Source organism: Mobula hypostoma, chromosome 6, assembly GCF_963921235.1.
Source record: "Mobula hypostoma chromosome 6, sMobHyp1.1, whole genome shotgun sequence".
NCBI lineage: Eukaryota > Metazoa > Chordata > Chondrichthyes > Myliobatiformes > Myliobatidae > Mobula > Mobula hypostoma.
This window is the reverse complement of record NC_086102.1, coordinates 140,400,576-140,413,145: the sequence shown is the minus strand read 5'-3', so window position 1 is coordinate 140,413,145 and position 12,570 is coordinate 140,400,576. Positions and strand designations below refer to the sequence as shown.

The 12,570-nt window shown below is 38.5% G+C and overlaps 1 protein-coding gene across 8 annotated transcripts in view; it reads left to right on the top strand.

Moving 5' to 3' along the window:
* Positions 1–12,570, top strand: part of LOC134348442 (protein unc-80 homolog) — a 238,655-nt gene that overhangs the window by 200,469 nt on the left and 25,616 nt on the right. For all 8 annotated transcript variants that reach the window (XM_063051833.1, XM_063051834.1, XM_063051828.1 and 5 more), the window contains 7 exons: positions 725–943; positions 3,288–3,488; positions 4,774–4,897; positions 7,460–7,585; positions 8,784–8,907; positions 9,220–9,426; positions 10,020–10,204. In XM_063051833.1, the coding sequence (XP_062907903.1) occupies positions 725–943; positions 3,288–3,488; positions 4,774–4,897; positions 7,460–7,585; positions 8,784–8,907; positions 9,220–9,426; positions 10,020–10,204 (1,186 nt within the window). The remainder of the gene's footprint in view (positions 1–724; positions 944–3,287; positions 3,489–4,773; positions 4,898–7,459; positions 7,586–8,783; positions 8,908–9,219; positions 9,427–10,019; positions 10,205–12,570) is intronic.

Genomic DNA, 12,570 nt, shown 5'->3' with positions numbered 1-12,570 from the left:
AAGCTAGGAGGTGATAGGTGGAAAGGTAAAGGGCTGAAGAAGGAATCTGACCTTACTTCATTTCCCTCCCCCACCCACTCACCTTGCCCCTCACTTGGTTTCACCTATCACCTACCAGCTACTACTCCTTCCTCGCCCCCCTCTTTTCATTCTTGCTTATTTCACCTTCCTCTTTTCAGTACTCATGAAGGATCTCAGCATGAAATGTCAACTGCCTGACCTGCTGAGTTCTTACATCATTTTGTGTATGTTGCTCTGGACCTTCAGCATCTGCAGCATCTCTTGTTTTTGTGTCTTCATCTGAACCAATATTTTTACGTAGGTTTACCACAATTTTCTTCGCAATTGTGATGTTTGTAAACCCATTTTTGCATAAAGTATTAATCTGTCCTGCCATTTTCAAAGATTTACACCCCTTTTAAAATAATTTCATTTAAATATATTGTGTCTCTGTCCCAACCAAAGTGCATCAATTCACACTCTGTGCATGGAATTTCATCACCTACCTATTCCATTAGCCGATGTTCTGTGGAAATTAGTCAGCAACCAGTGGGATACTTGAATTATTGTAGTTCTCATACTGTTGGTAGCTGTTTGATCACATTCCATGAGAGCTGGCAGGATTTTGTTTTCTTTATAGTTAATGAATTATTAGTTAATTATTTTTATTGATTACTGATGATGTTGAATTGTTATAGAAAATAATACTGTTGTTTATCTGCAGAGATAACCTACATTTGTTGGAAGAGGGCCAGAGTCTTCCAACTGAAGAACTGGATGAACGCATAGCAAGAGAGGAATTCCGCAGACCTCGGGAGTCACTCTTAAATATTTGCACTGAGTTCTTCAAGCACTGTGGCTCAAGGTTGAAAATTCTGCAGAATATGGCTGGAGAGCCAAGGGTCACTGCTTTTGAACTTCTTGATGTGAAGTCACATATGAGGTATTACTTTAAAGCAGTGATTCCCAGTGGGGATGGTCACGTGTCCTAAGGGGTTGTTGGGGAAAATAGAAGTCATCAGGGGAGCGTTCAAGAAGTTTTGGGGGGTTGGCGGTAAGCGGCACCCTAACTTGAGACACGAGACCTAACCAACCATTAGTAGAGCAGGCACTTCCGAAAAAAAAGGATAAGACACTGGAACACAGGAAAGACCATAGCTCTGCAGGTGGAGAGCATTCATCGTCACAATGCATCTGAAACTCAGCAATCTCGTCCGACCTTAACAACCAAACAGACATTATTGAGGATGCATAAATTAGCAACCAAGTGCCCAACAGTTCCCCTTAACAGAACAAGTTCATGCAATTTAACAGTTGGTAAGTAAAGTACACCCTCTCAACTTTCTCTGCAGACCTACAGAAAACAGGTTGCACAATGATAAAGTGCTGGCTAGAACCAAATGGTGAAGTAGAGCCAATCAGTGAACTTGCCGACCCCGAGGATTCTGTTTGAGGTGTCCAAAGCAACCTCGGCTTCATATGTGCAGTTAAGAACTGTCTTTGGGGATTATGAGACCTTACGTGATTGGTCACTCGCATTATCTAGAATAGTGTAAAGGTAGCTTGCCGAGCACCAGCTCTATCCGGACTAACATTCGGATTCCAATGGGAATCCTTGTCAATGTAATTTTCGCTGTTGTGACCGTCTTCATCTTCACCTTGCCATTTCCTTGCGTGCTGCTACCATCGTTCCATCCGTGTCAACTCACTGCCATCATCAGCATCCAATAGGCATTCCTAGTTTGTGTTAATATTTTAGTTTAATCTAGCATCGTCAATGATGGATAAATATGTATGTCACAATCTCTTTAAGTCTGCAGGCAGTGAAGCCTTGAATTTTAATTCTGCTAAGAAACAGAAACTACAGGGAATGCATCAATACAATGTTACATACCTGAAATATGGTTTTATTCCATTCCTGTCAGATCAGCGACGCCCCATATGTCTTATTTGTAATACTGTACTGTCTAATGAAGCCATGAAACTATCAACATTGCAGGAACGCTTCCGTAAAAGACACCCTGAAAAGGCTATTTATGAGATTACTGAGTTACAGAAGATGAAAGAAGCATTTGAAAAGCATTGCACACTCGAGTTATTGGCCAAGAGAGCTAAAAATGACCTTGATAGTGGTCTCATTGCTTCTTATAACATTTCCAAAATGATAGCAAATTGTGGAAAATCTCATACAATTGGTGAAAGATTGATAATGTCTGCTGTATCAGAAGTGCTTACCACTGTTCTCAAAATGGATACAAGTATCTTAAAATCAATTTCTCTGAGTAATAACTCTGTAGCTCATTGTATTGATGAAATGAGTGAAGGCATTGAGTATCAACCATGCACAGGGCCACAAAAAACAGTGTTTAGGACACAACTGGATGAGTCAACTATGTGAGACAATGAGGCATTGCTAATAGCATATGTACAGTTTATCAGAACTGGAAAAGATTATGAAGAGATCCTGTTTTGTAAAAAGTTAAAAACAACTATCACGAGAATCAGTCTACAACAAGCTCAAGATGTACATTGATGATAGAAGTATTTTGATTAGGAACATGATTATTTGTGCAACAGGTAGAGCACCATATATGACAGCTCACCATGCTGGTTTTGTAGCATTTATGAGAAAAGAAATTCCAAGTCTTTTTGCAATCCATTGTGTAATTCATCAACACCTCACAACCAAAAACCTCAGTCAGCAACTTTTTTCAAGCATAACTCGTGTAATATCTGCTATCAACAAAATTAAAGCTCATCCATTAAATAGCAGACTATTTCACCAGTTGTGCCAAGATAACGAAGAGTTTGAATGCTTGCTTCTTCAGAGGAAGTGCATTGGCTGTCAAAAGGCTGCTGCTTAAAACATTTCTTTGATCTTTTTTACATCAACCACCACCCCAGTTCGTGTATTCCAGGCACCCACCACATAAATTGATAGATTGAATATACCATGTGTTAAAAGGTCTGCGATTCCTTAAGAGCGAGTAAATTCCAGGAGCAGCAAATTGTATTACAAAGAGCATCCTATATTCTGTTTCATGTATTCTTTAATCTTGTTTATATTACTGAACATTGCAATACATAAAAAGACATATAAAGGATATCATGACAGATCTTGGTATATCTTACCAGTGTCTGCGGTTATCTTCATTGGTCTTAATGCCTTCTGCAGTTTGAAAGTCGAAAATTAATGTATTTCCTGTGATAGAAAAGTTAAACTTCTTTAATCAACAGTTATGTTATTTTGTGCTTTTATAAAAAATGTGATGTAATTTGCCTCTTAGGCTGGCCGAAATAGCGCATTCCCTTCTGAAGCTGGCACCATATGACACGCAAACTATGGAGAGCCATGGACTTCGAAGATACATTATGGAAATGCTTCCAGTCACTGATTGGACGACAGAAGCTGTGCGGCCAGCTCTCATTTTAATCTTAAAGCGATTAGATCGAATGTTCAATAAGATTCACAAGATGCCGACTTTACGGTAAATTGATTTGTTACTTAATAAATATTGGGGAATATAGTTGAGAATGTAGTGCAGAGAACACAGTTGGACTTTTTCTTCCACATACATCTAGGTCTCTCAAATTTTTGGTGACCATAACATGAACTGATGTTCTATTTTAATCTAGAGTCCATCCCAATCATAAAGTATTTAATATAAAATTAAATTCAAAATTGATTTGTTGTTGTGGTGAATTCTTCACTGAGGTGGGCATTTTAAGCCTCCTTGATGACATCACCTGCTGGATGCCCAAGGTTACCTAGAATGGCTATCTGGCAGCAACTAATGTCAAGAAAGAACAAATCCACATCATAGAATTTGTCGGGTCTTCACAACCAGTCACAAGTTCCAGGCCAGTAATTTTGGTTCTGCTAATATACACATAAGCACATCAGCTCAAACTTTGACACAGTGGACTTTAATGTAGACTAATTTGATCTTCTCCACTATTAGTGTTTATTTCTAGATTGAGTTCCTACTTTTGAAGAGAGCCAAGATACACAGCCAAGAGAAAGGCAGCAAGAAATAACTAGTTTTCTTTCTTTTTCTTTTACTTCTTTGTGACTGGCTTTTTGTATAAATACATTACTTTAACCAGTTGGATATAAACATTTGCATATACTGTATCTTGCATGTGTAATACTTCAGTTGGATAGTTTGTGAATGACAGACATGTTAAGTTCAGGAAGTTTGGCTTAGCAGAACCAAACTCATTGGCCTGGAATTAGGGCAGCATAGTAGCATACCGGTTAGTGTAACACTTACAGTGCCAGCGAGCTGGGTTCAGTTCCCACCACTGTCTGTAAGGAGTTCTTGCAGTCTGTGTGACCATGTGGGTTTCATCTGGAAGCTCCAGTTTTCTACCACTTTCCAAAGTCGTGTAGGTTAGTAGGTCAACTGGTCACATGGTGTAATTGGACAGTGTGGTCTTATTCACCTGAAGGGGCTGTTACTAAATAAATAGATAAATTGTTCCCATTTATCAAAAGCTAGTACTTTCCATGGCATGATGTTCTTACTGTCATCATTGTGCCAGACATTAAATCATGCCAGTTTCTGAAATCCAGGAAGTGATGTCATCAAGTCAATCATATTAGAATTCACTGAGACTGCAAATCAAGAAATGAAAAGCATTAAGATAAACTTATGAAATATTTATCACAGTGAAACCAATGTTAGGTCATCCAGTTTTTAACCAACAAAGTAGCTTGAAGTATTGTGATATTTTATCAGGTTCTGGTTAAACTCCATTTTGTCTGTTCAGGCGCCAGGTGGAATGGGAAGCTGCCAGCAGTTTAATAGAAGGGATTTGCTTAACACTTCAGCGACAGCCGATCATTTCATTCCTGCCACATCTTAGGTCATTGATTAATGTCTGTGTTAATTTGGTGAGTACAATGTAAGCACTGGGATTTAACCAACTTTGACTACCTCTATGTGAGTAAAGCTCTTGCAGTGATACATTATAGGAAGGCATCACCTGTCAAGCACTCAACTGCACAGATCAAAAGACCAAGCTTAATTTTCAATCCATCCATTCTGATCAATTTTTATTGAGCTACTAGTTGCATTCTATATTTGGCCCTTCTTGTCAACACTCAAGTGAAATGAGAAAATATTTGCATTTCTCTCCTCTTTGTTGGCATTAGATTCACAATATGAATTTTGCATTAGAAGGATGAAGACTTAAGTGAGGTATCAAGTTACTGATTTTCATATATTTGCCTCCTAGCAAGATTTTTCTGGGAAGAAATCAATGGGGAAATGTATTTCAATGACTGCACAATGGCAGTTACCCACCTCTTGTTCCTGGGCATCGTTATTTCACAGCACCACATGTGGAAGAATATATCTCCTTCATTAACAAAAAGGCTCAGCAGAGGATATACTTGTTGTGGCAGATGATAAGATTCCATCTTCCCTAGAACATACTGGAGCAATTCTACACTGCCATCATAGAGAACATGCTCATATCAGCCATTAACGTCTGGTTTGGTGCGATATCCTTTCACAATATACAAAACTGCTGCGAACTGTTGGGTCAGCAGAAAAGTTTATTGGCTACAGTCTACCATCACTGCAGGACTTGTATGTGACAAAATAAGCGAGCAGGAAAAATCACTGCAGACGCTATCCACCCTACAAACTGCTTTTCCCAAAAGTTCCATTCTGGAAAGTGCTGCTGAGCTACAAAAGCTTCACACCATCTTAAATATTTCCTCCAGGCAGTTAATCTGATCAACCATTCCAGTTAGCCCCTGCCCCCATTCTCCTCTTTACATCAGCACTGAACTGCACTTCAAACACTTTAAACCACTTTTAAAATGATCTTTACATTGTAAATACCATGATTTTAATTATGCACACTTTATGCCAAATCTGCACTTTATTTTTTATGTAATTCTTCATTATTGTTGAATGATGTTGTTTGTGGTTGCATGTCATGCCAACACACTATATCAAGTTCCTAATACTTGTAAATATATAAGGTGAATAAAGTTGATACTTGGAAGAATCTAATTATTTTTCCCCTTCAATCCTATCTTTTCAATTCCATTTACTCGGCTGTTGACCATTAGTCAGGGAGACTGATTTTGGAAACCACCTTGGGAGCTTTATTTTCTGTACTCAGTACCAGGATGCTGAGACAATTGTGTTACGGGTGTTGCACAGCCAGCGAGGCCAATATTTATTGACTCTCACTACTTGTCTTATTTTCAGGTCATCTTGACCTGCTGCAGTTTATGTATCGAAGATACTTTCACACTGTATTTGAGTATGTAGTTGCAGGGTTTCACCAGTTTGGTGTGTAGAAGAACTTACAAATAGTGCTGCTTCCATTTGCCTAGTAGCTTTGCCTTTCTCGATAGCAGAGCTATTTATAGTCAGAAGGTGTGATCAAAGAAACCTTTGCCAGAGATCCTTATAAATGGTATACAAGAGTGACTGATGATGGAGCTGTAGTGCTAGTTGTGGGCAATTTTGTTCCCAACTTTGTCAAACTTCATGAGGGTTATGGGAATTGTCATTGCAGCCCTGCCTTTGACCTCTCTGAGATCATTCTTTAGAGCTATCTGAACAGTTGAGGTATTTAAACAGGCAAACTACATCTGAGACTCAATTGTGGGTTTTGTATTTGGTTGTTCTTTCAAGAAAAAACTTAAAACAAGTGCACTTCCTTCAGCACGTCAAAGTGAAAATATTAAACAGAGTAGTTTATGAAGAGCACTCCAGTCATAATATATAGCTTAATATAGAATGAAAATACTCAGATTTTGTTAGTTATCAGAATGCGAATCAGGTTTAGTATCACAGGCATATGTCGTGAAATTTGTTGTTTTGCGGCAGCAGTACATTGCAATGCATAGTAATAAAAGCTGTAAAATTACAGTAAGAAGTGTGTGTATACAGATATATAAAGTTAGACAAGTAGTGTAGAAGAGTAAAAGGAAAGTAGTGAGGTAGAGTTCAATGTCCATTCAGGAACCTGACAGAAGAGGGGAAGAAGCTAGTCCTGAATTGTTGATTGTGTCCCTTCAGGTTCTTGTACCTCCTCTCTAATGGTAGCAATGAGAAGAGGGCATGTCCTGGGTGATGGGAGTTCTTAATAATGGATGCCACCTTTTTGAGGCATCACTCCTTGAAGATGTCCTGGAGGCTAGTGACCATGATGGAGCTTTCTGCAGCTTGTTTCGTTCCTGTGCAATACCCCTCCCCTATACCAGCCAGTTAGAATGCTCTCCATGGTACATCTGTAGAAATTTGTGACATGGCAAACCTCCTGAAATCCTAATGAAATATAGCCACTGTTGTGCCTTCTTTGTAACTGCATCAATATGCTGGGCCTGGGATAGATTTTCAGAGATGTTATAAGCTAAGGAAGATTTCAGGAAGTGTTATTTGTCTGATTCATCACAGTGAAACTTGATTCGCTGATTGATTATCCCTAGGTAATGGGTGTTGTTGGACCATCAAGTGTTGCTGACGGTCTCCCTCTTCTGCACCTGAGTCCATACCTTTCTCCTCCACTGCCCTTCAGCACAGCTGTCGTTAGACTTGTTGCTTTACAAATTCAGGTATGTTCATTTTGTTGATAAATGTCATGAAGATAATATTTAGATTAGATTATGAGGACACTCAGTTCTCGCTTATTGTCATTTAGAAATGCATGCATTAAAAAATGATATAATGTTCCTCCAGAATGATATCACGAGAAACACAGGACAAACCAAGACTAAAACTGACAAAACCACATAATTATAACATATAGTTACAACAGTGCAAAGCAATACCGTAATTTGATAAAGAGCAGACCATGGGCACGGTAAAAAAAAAGTCTCAAAGTTCCGATAGACTCATCATCTCACGCAGACGGTAGAAGGGAGAAACTCTCCCTGCCATGAACCTCCAAGCGCTGCAAACTTGCCAATGCAGCACCATTGGAAGCACCCGACCGCAGTGGACTCTGAGTCCGTCTGAAAACTTAGAGCTTCCAACCAGCCCTTTGACACACCATCTTCTGAGCACCATCCTCTGCCGAGTGCTTTGACCCTGCTCCGGCTGCCGAGCAACAAGCAAAGCCGAGGACTCGGGGCCTTCCCCTCCGGAGATTTCGGATCACACAGTAGCAGCAGCAGTGAAGCAGGCATTTCAGAAGTTTCACCAGATCATCCTCTGTGCTCTCACGTCCGTCTCCATCAAATCAAGATTGTGCACGGCACCCTACTTGACAAATAACAGACATCACCACTGGAGTGGCCGCTGCGAGCTGCGTTGCGCAGCCATCTTCTCCTCTCCTATTCTGCTGGGGTTTCCTAGAGTCCATCAAATTGCAGTCATAAATATGACAGAAACCATAGAGAGAAATGACTATACAAATTTATGTAATTGATTGAGGTATTTTTTGCCCAAACTGCATCCAAATGTTGGGAGAACCATAATCAATACATGTCTGTTCAATGAGCAGGGGTTATCCTGTCTGTCAGTTTCCTATTACCTTAATTATGATGCTGCTAAAGGCTTGAATAAAGAAAATGCATTTCTTCAATGTTGATTTCCAGAACTATAAATGTGCATTAACAGAAATGTTTTCTAAAATATTTGTTAAGTTGAACTACAGTATCAGTCAATTTTGACTTGATCTGAAGTAGATATTAAACATTTCAAATGTCTTAAAACTTCCAGATAATTAACTAAAGATCAAAGCAAAAATTCATTCTGAACACATTGAAGTACTGTTTGAAGTGTTCTAAATAATCTTTTTTTTAATGAAAGGCTTTGAAAGAAGATTTCCCTTTAAGCCATGTGATTTCCCCATTCACTAATCAAGAAAGAAGGGAAGGGATGCTTCTGAACCTTCTGATACCATTTGTGCTAACAGTTGGAACTGGGAGCAAAGGTCAGTTGCTATGATTCTCTTTAAGAGTTATTCTTATGCACCTTACCATGATGAATTAAGATCATGAATCTTAGTTTGGTTGGTTTTTATAGTCACCATAATTTTTCAGTGGAAGCAAATAGGCCTGGAGGCAGAAAGGCCAGTAAAGGGATAGAGGCAATGGACAGCAACATTAAAGAAATTTATCTATTAGAATTCCATCTATTTACTAAAAAATAGGCTGATTCTTCACGATTTGAAATTGAACTTGATATGAATGCTGATACATTTCTTTCATATTTTAAATAACACAGTTATTCCTCTCTGCTATAGATAGCCCAAACTTGGAGCAGCTTGAGGTATTCCTGCTATTACAGACAGTAATTAATATCCTTCTCCCACCACGAATCATCAGTACTTCCCGTAGCAAAAACTTCATGCTGGAGAACTCTCCAGCACATTGTTCAACTCCAGGGGATACTGCAAAGGACTTGCGGAGGGAAGGATTAACCGAATCAACAAGCCAAGCAGCTTACTTGGGTAAAGTGGGAGAGCACATGTTTTAATGATAGATAACAAAAGAAGAGCTTTAAGTTGACTTTATCTGTAGAATATGTTTTGTCTTTTTGTGATATTAATTGCCAAATGGATGTGTCACTACCACTGAGATATTTCCATATCTGAACTCAATATGATTTTAGGTTTGTACCATCCGTCTGTACTTGTTAATTAACATAGAACAGATACTAGTCAAGAAATAATGTACCAACCAATGTTTGAATTGAATATCATGTAAGTAGCAACAAAGTGATTGTAGAGTTTGTGTAACTCAAGAAATTGGACTGATGACTAGGTTGGCTGAAATAAATGTAAATACTTAAGAGCATATCTGCATGCTACTGACTGACATTTTCATATACTGTATTTGCAGAATTAATTGAGAATTTCAAGGACAGAAACACTATACTTTTAATTTTATTGATTTTAATATGATATTCAGTATTCATATTTATTTATTTAATCCCTTATTTTAACCCAATTAGCTATATTGTTAATCCTGGATAAAATATACCTAATTATTCATTAGTTCTCAGTTACAGATTTACCTTTTTTAATTACCCTGCTTATGTTAGCATTAAAGGTGATCCTTGTGTGCTTTGAACATCATTTGGGCAGCCAGTGGTACAAGCTCAGTTTACAAGTTAAAGAAATGGCACTACGGAAGGTTGGAGGTCTTGCCATGTGGGATTTCATAGACTTTATAGTGAGAACAAGAATCCCTATCTTTATTCTTCTGCGTCCTTTTATACAGTGCAAGGTAAATAAAACTTCCTCTGGTTTTGCTTTTCAGTTTTGAATTAGTGATAATTGACTTATATCATCATATTTTCTGACCTTCTGTAGGCCTGAAATTTTTTTTTGAATTTGAAGAAGTCTCTCAGTCCTAATTTTCCACTCTGACTCATTTACATATTGCTGAATGTAATTAGTCATGTAAAATACAATTGCTGTTTTAATTTTGATTTTGTATTGTTCCTTTGTATAAGTGAAAATGGTAAGTTAGTGGTTCAATTAAAGCAGCTGAAAATAGATGCTTATAATCAAAATATTAATCTACCACTTAAGTAACATGGTTTTAAGTTATTATTGTACACTCAGTGGCTACTTTATTAGGTACCCCTGTACGCCTGCTTACTACTGATCTTATCAGCCAATCATGTTGACAGCAACTCAATGCATAAAAGCACACAGACATGGTCAAGGGGTTCAGTTGTTGTTCAAACCAAACATCAGAATGGGGAAGAAATGTGATCTAACTGATCATGGATTGGTTGTTGGTACCAGATAGGGTGATTTGAGTATCTCAGAAACTGCACAATGGTCACAATGGAGAGTTTACAGAGAATGGTGCGAAAAACAAATAAACATCCACTGAGCTGCATTACTATAGGTGAAAGTGCCTTGTTAAAGAGGGAAGTGGCCAGACTGGTAAATTAACAGGAAGGCGACAGTAACTCAAATAATCACGTGTTACAGCGGTGGTGTGCAGTGGAGCATCTTTAAGCACACAACACGTCAAACTTTGAAGTGAATGGGCTACGACAGCAGAAGATCACAAACATACACTCAGTGGCCACGTTGTTAGGTACAGGAGATACCTAACAAAGTGTCCTCTGAGTTTATAGTTTTATTTGTCTTCTAAAAGTATATTTTTATTATGTTGGAGAACATTTGTTATGGTGTCACAGAGCACAGAATCAGAACCTTCGGCCAACCACGTGCGTACCAAACATCATGTACCCATCCTTATTAATTCCATTTACAGCTACTGATTGGTATCCTTCTGTGCCTTGGCCATTCAAGTGCTCAACTGGAAGATTTTTAAATGTTGGGGCGGCTCGGTGGTGTATTGGTTGGTGCAATGGCTTTACAGCACCAGTGATCACTGATCAGGGTTCAGTTCCCTCCGCTGTCTGTATAAAGTTTGGGTGTTCTCACCACGAGTTTATTCTGGGTCCTGTAGATTTGTATGGCTAGGGTTAGTGAGTTGTGGTCATGCTATGTTGGTCTCAGAAGTGTGATGACACTTGTGGGCTACCCCCAGCACATGGGTATTTGAATGTCTTGATGCTTCAGTGTGGCATGTGACAAGTAAACTCATCTTTAATCTCTATCTCTATAGTACCCACCTCCTGCTTTCAGTAATGTGTTCCAGATCCAACCACCCGCATGGTGAAAAATGTCTTCCTCTCTTTGCCCTCTGATACCTTCACTATATTAATTAAATTCTCAGTCAATTGAAACAAAAAATCATATTTAACAGTTATCATGATTTATTTAGATTGCCACTCACCCCAAAAGATTGAATTTGATTTTTAAGGCCTCCCTGATGGCTTAGAAATTAATTCCATTTTAGGGAAATTGCTAGTGGTAATTAACTTAAGCTTGGCAAATAGCCAATTAGGCTGCTAGGCTTGCTCCTAGCACAAAAGACTGCAATAAATCAAATTATTGTGAACTCAGACGTGTTGCTGCCAATTTTGACCAAAGAAGCCTTTGCAAATCTTGGTATTTTCCTTTGTCACTTAAAGAGAATTAAATTGACCATTAACCAGATCATTTTCTGATAGTTGATTCAAACTCAGTCAGCTATTTGGTCCTTCAATTCCATGATGCATATCTGTTTCAAGTACTACATCTACCCTTATCTAGCATCTAAAATTCTTGGCTCTTCCTGTTACTATTCGCTAGACTGCTTCTGCTTTTGGATGTCTTGATGTGTAATTGAATAAGCTTTGCTCCAGGCTAACAACATTATAAGTTTCAAATGTAACTAAAAGCTCTTGAAAGCCTGTCTATCCTCAACATTATTGGTTCCTAATTTTAGTGTAACATATGGTGAAAGCTTGGTCTATTTGTTTAATGAGAGATGTCTCAAAAGATTGATTTCTCCAGACAAATCAGCCGGTACAATTACTACACTACTCGTTTCCAACTGGGCAAACTCTCAGATGGTTAAACCTAAATTATGCTGTCCTTTACAAGAAACATAGTAACACAGACAAAATGCTGGAAGAACTCAGCAGGACAGACAGCTTCCATCAAGGGGAATAAACAGTTAATATTTGAGGCCGAGATCTTTCATTGAGACTGGAGAAGGATGGGGGCAAAGGATAAAGGGTC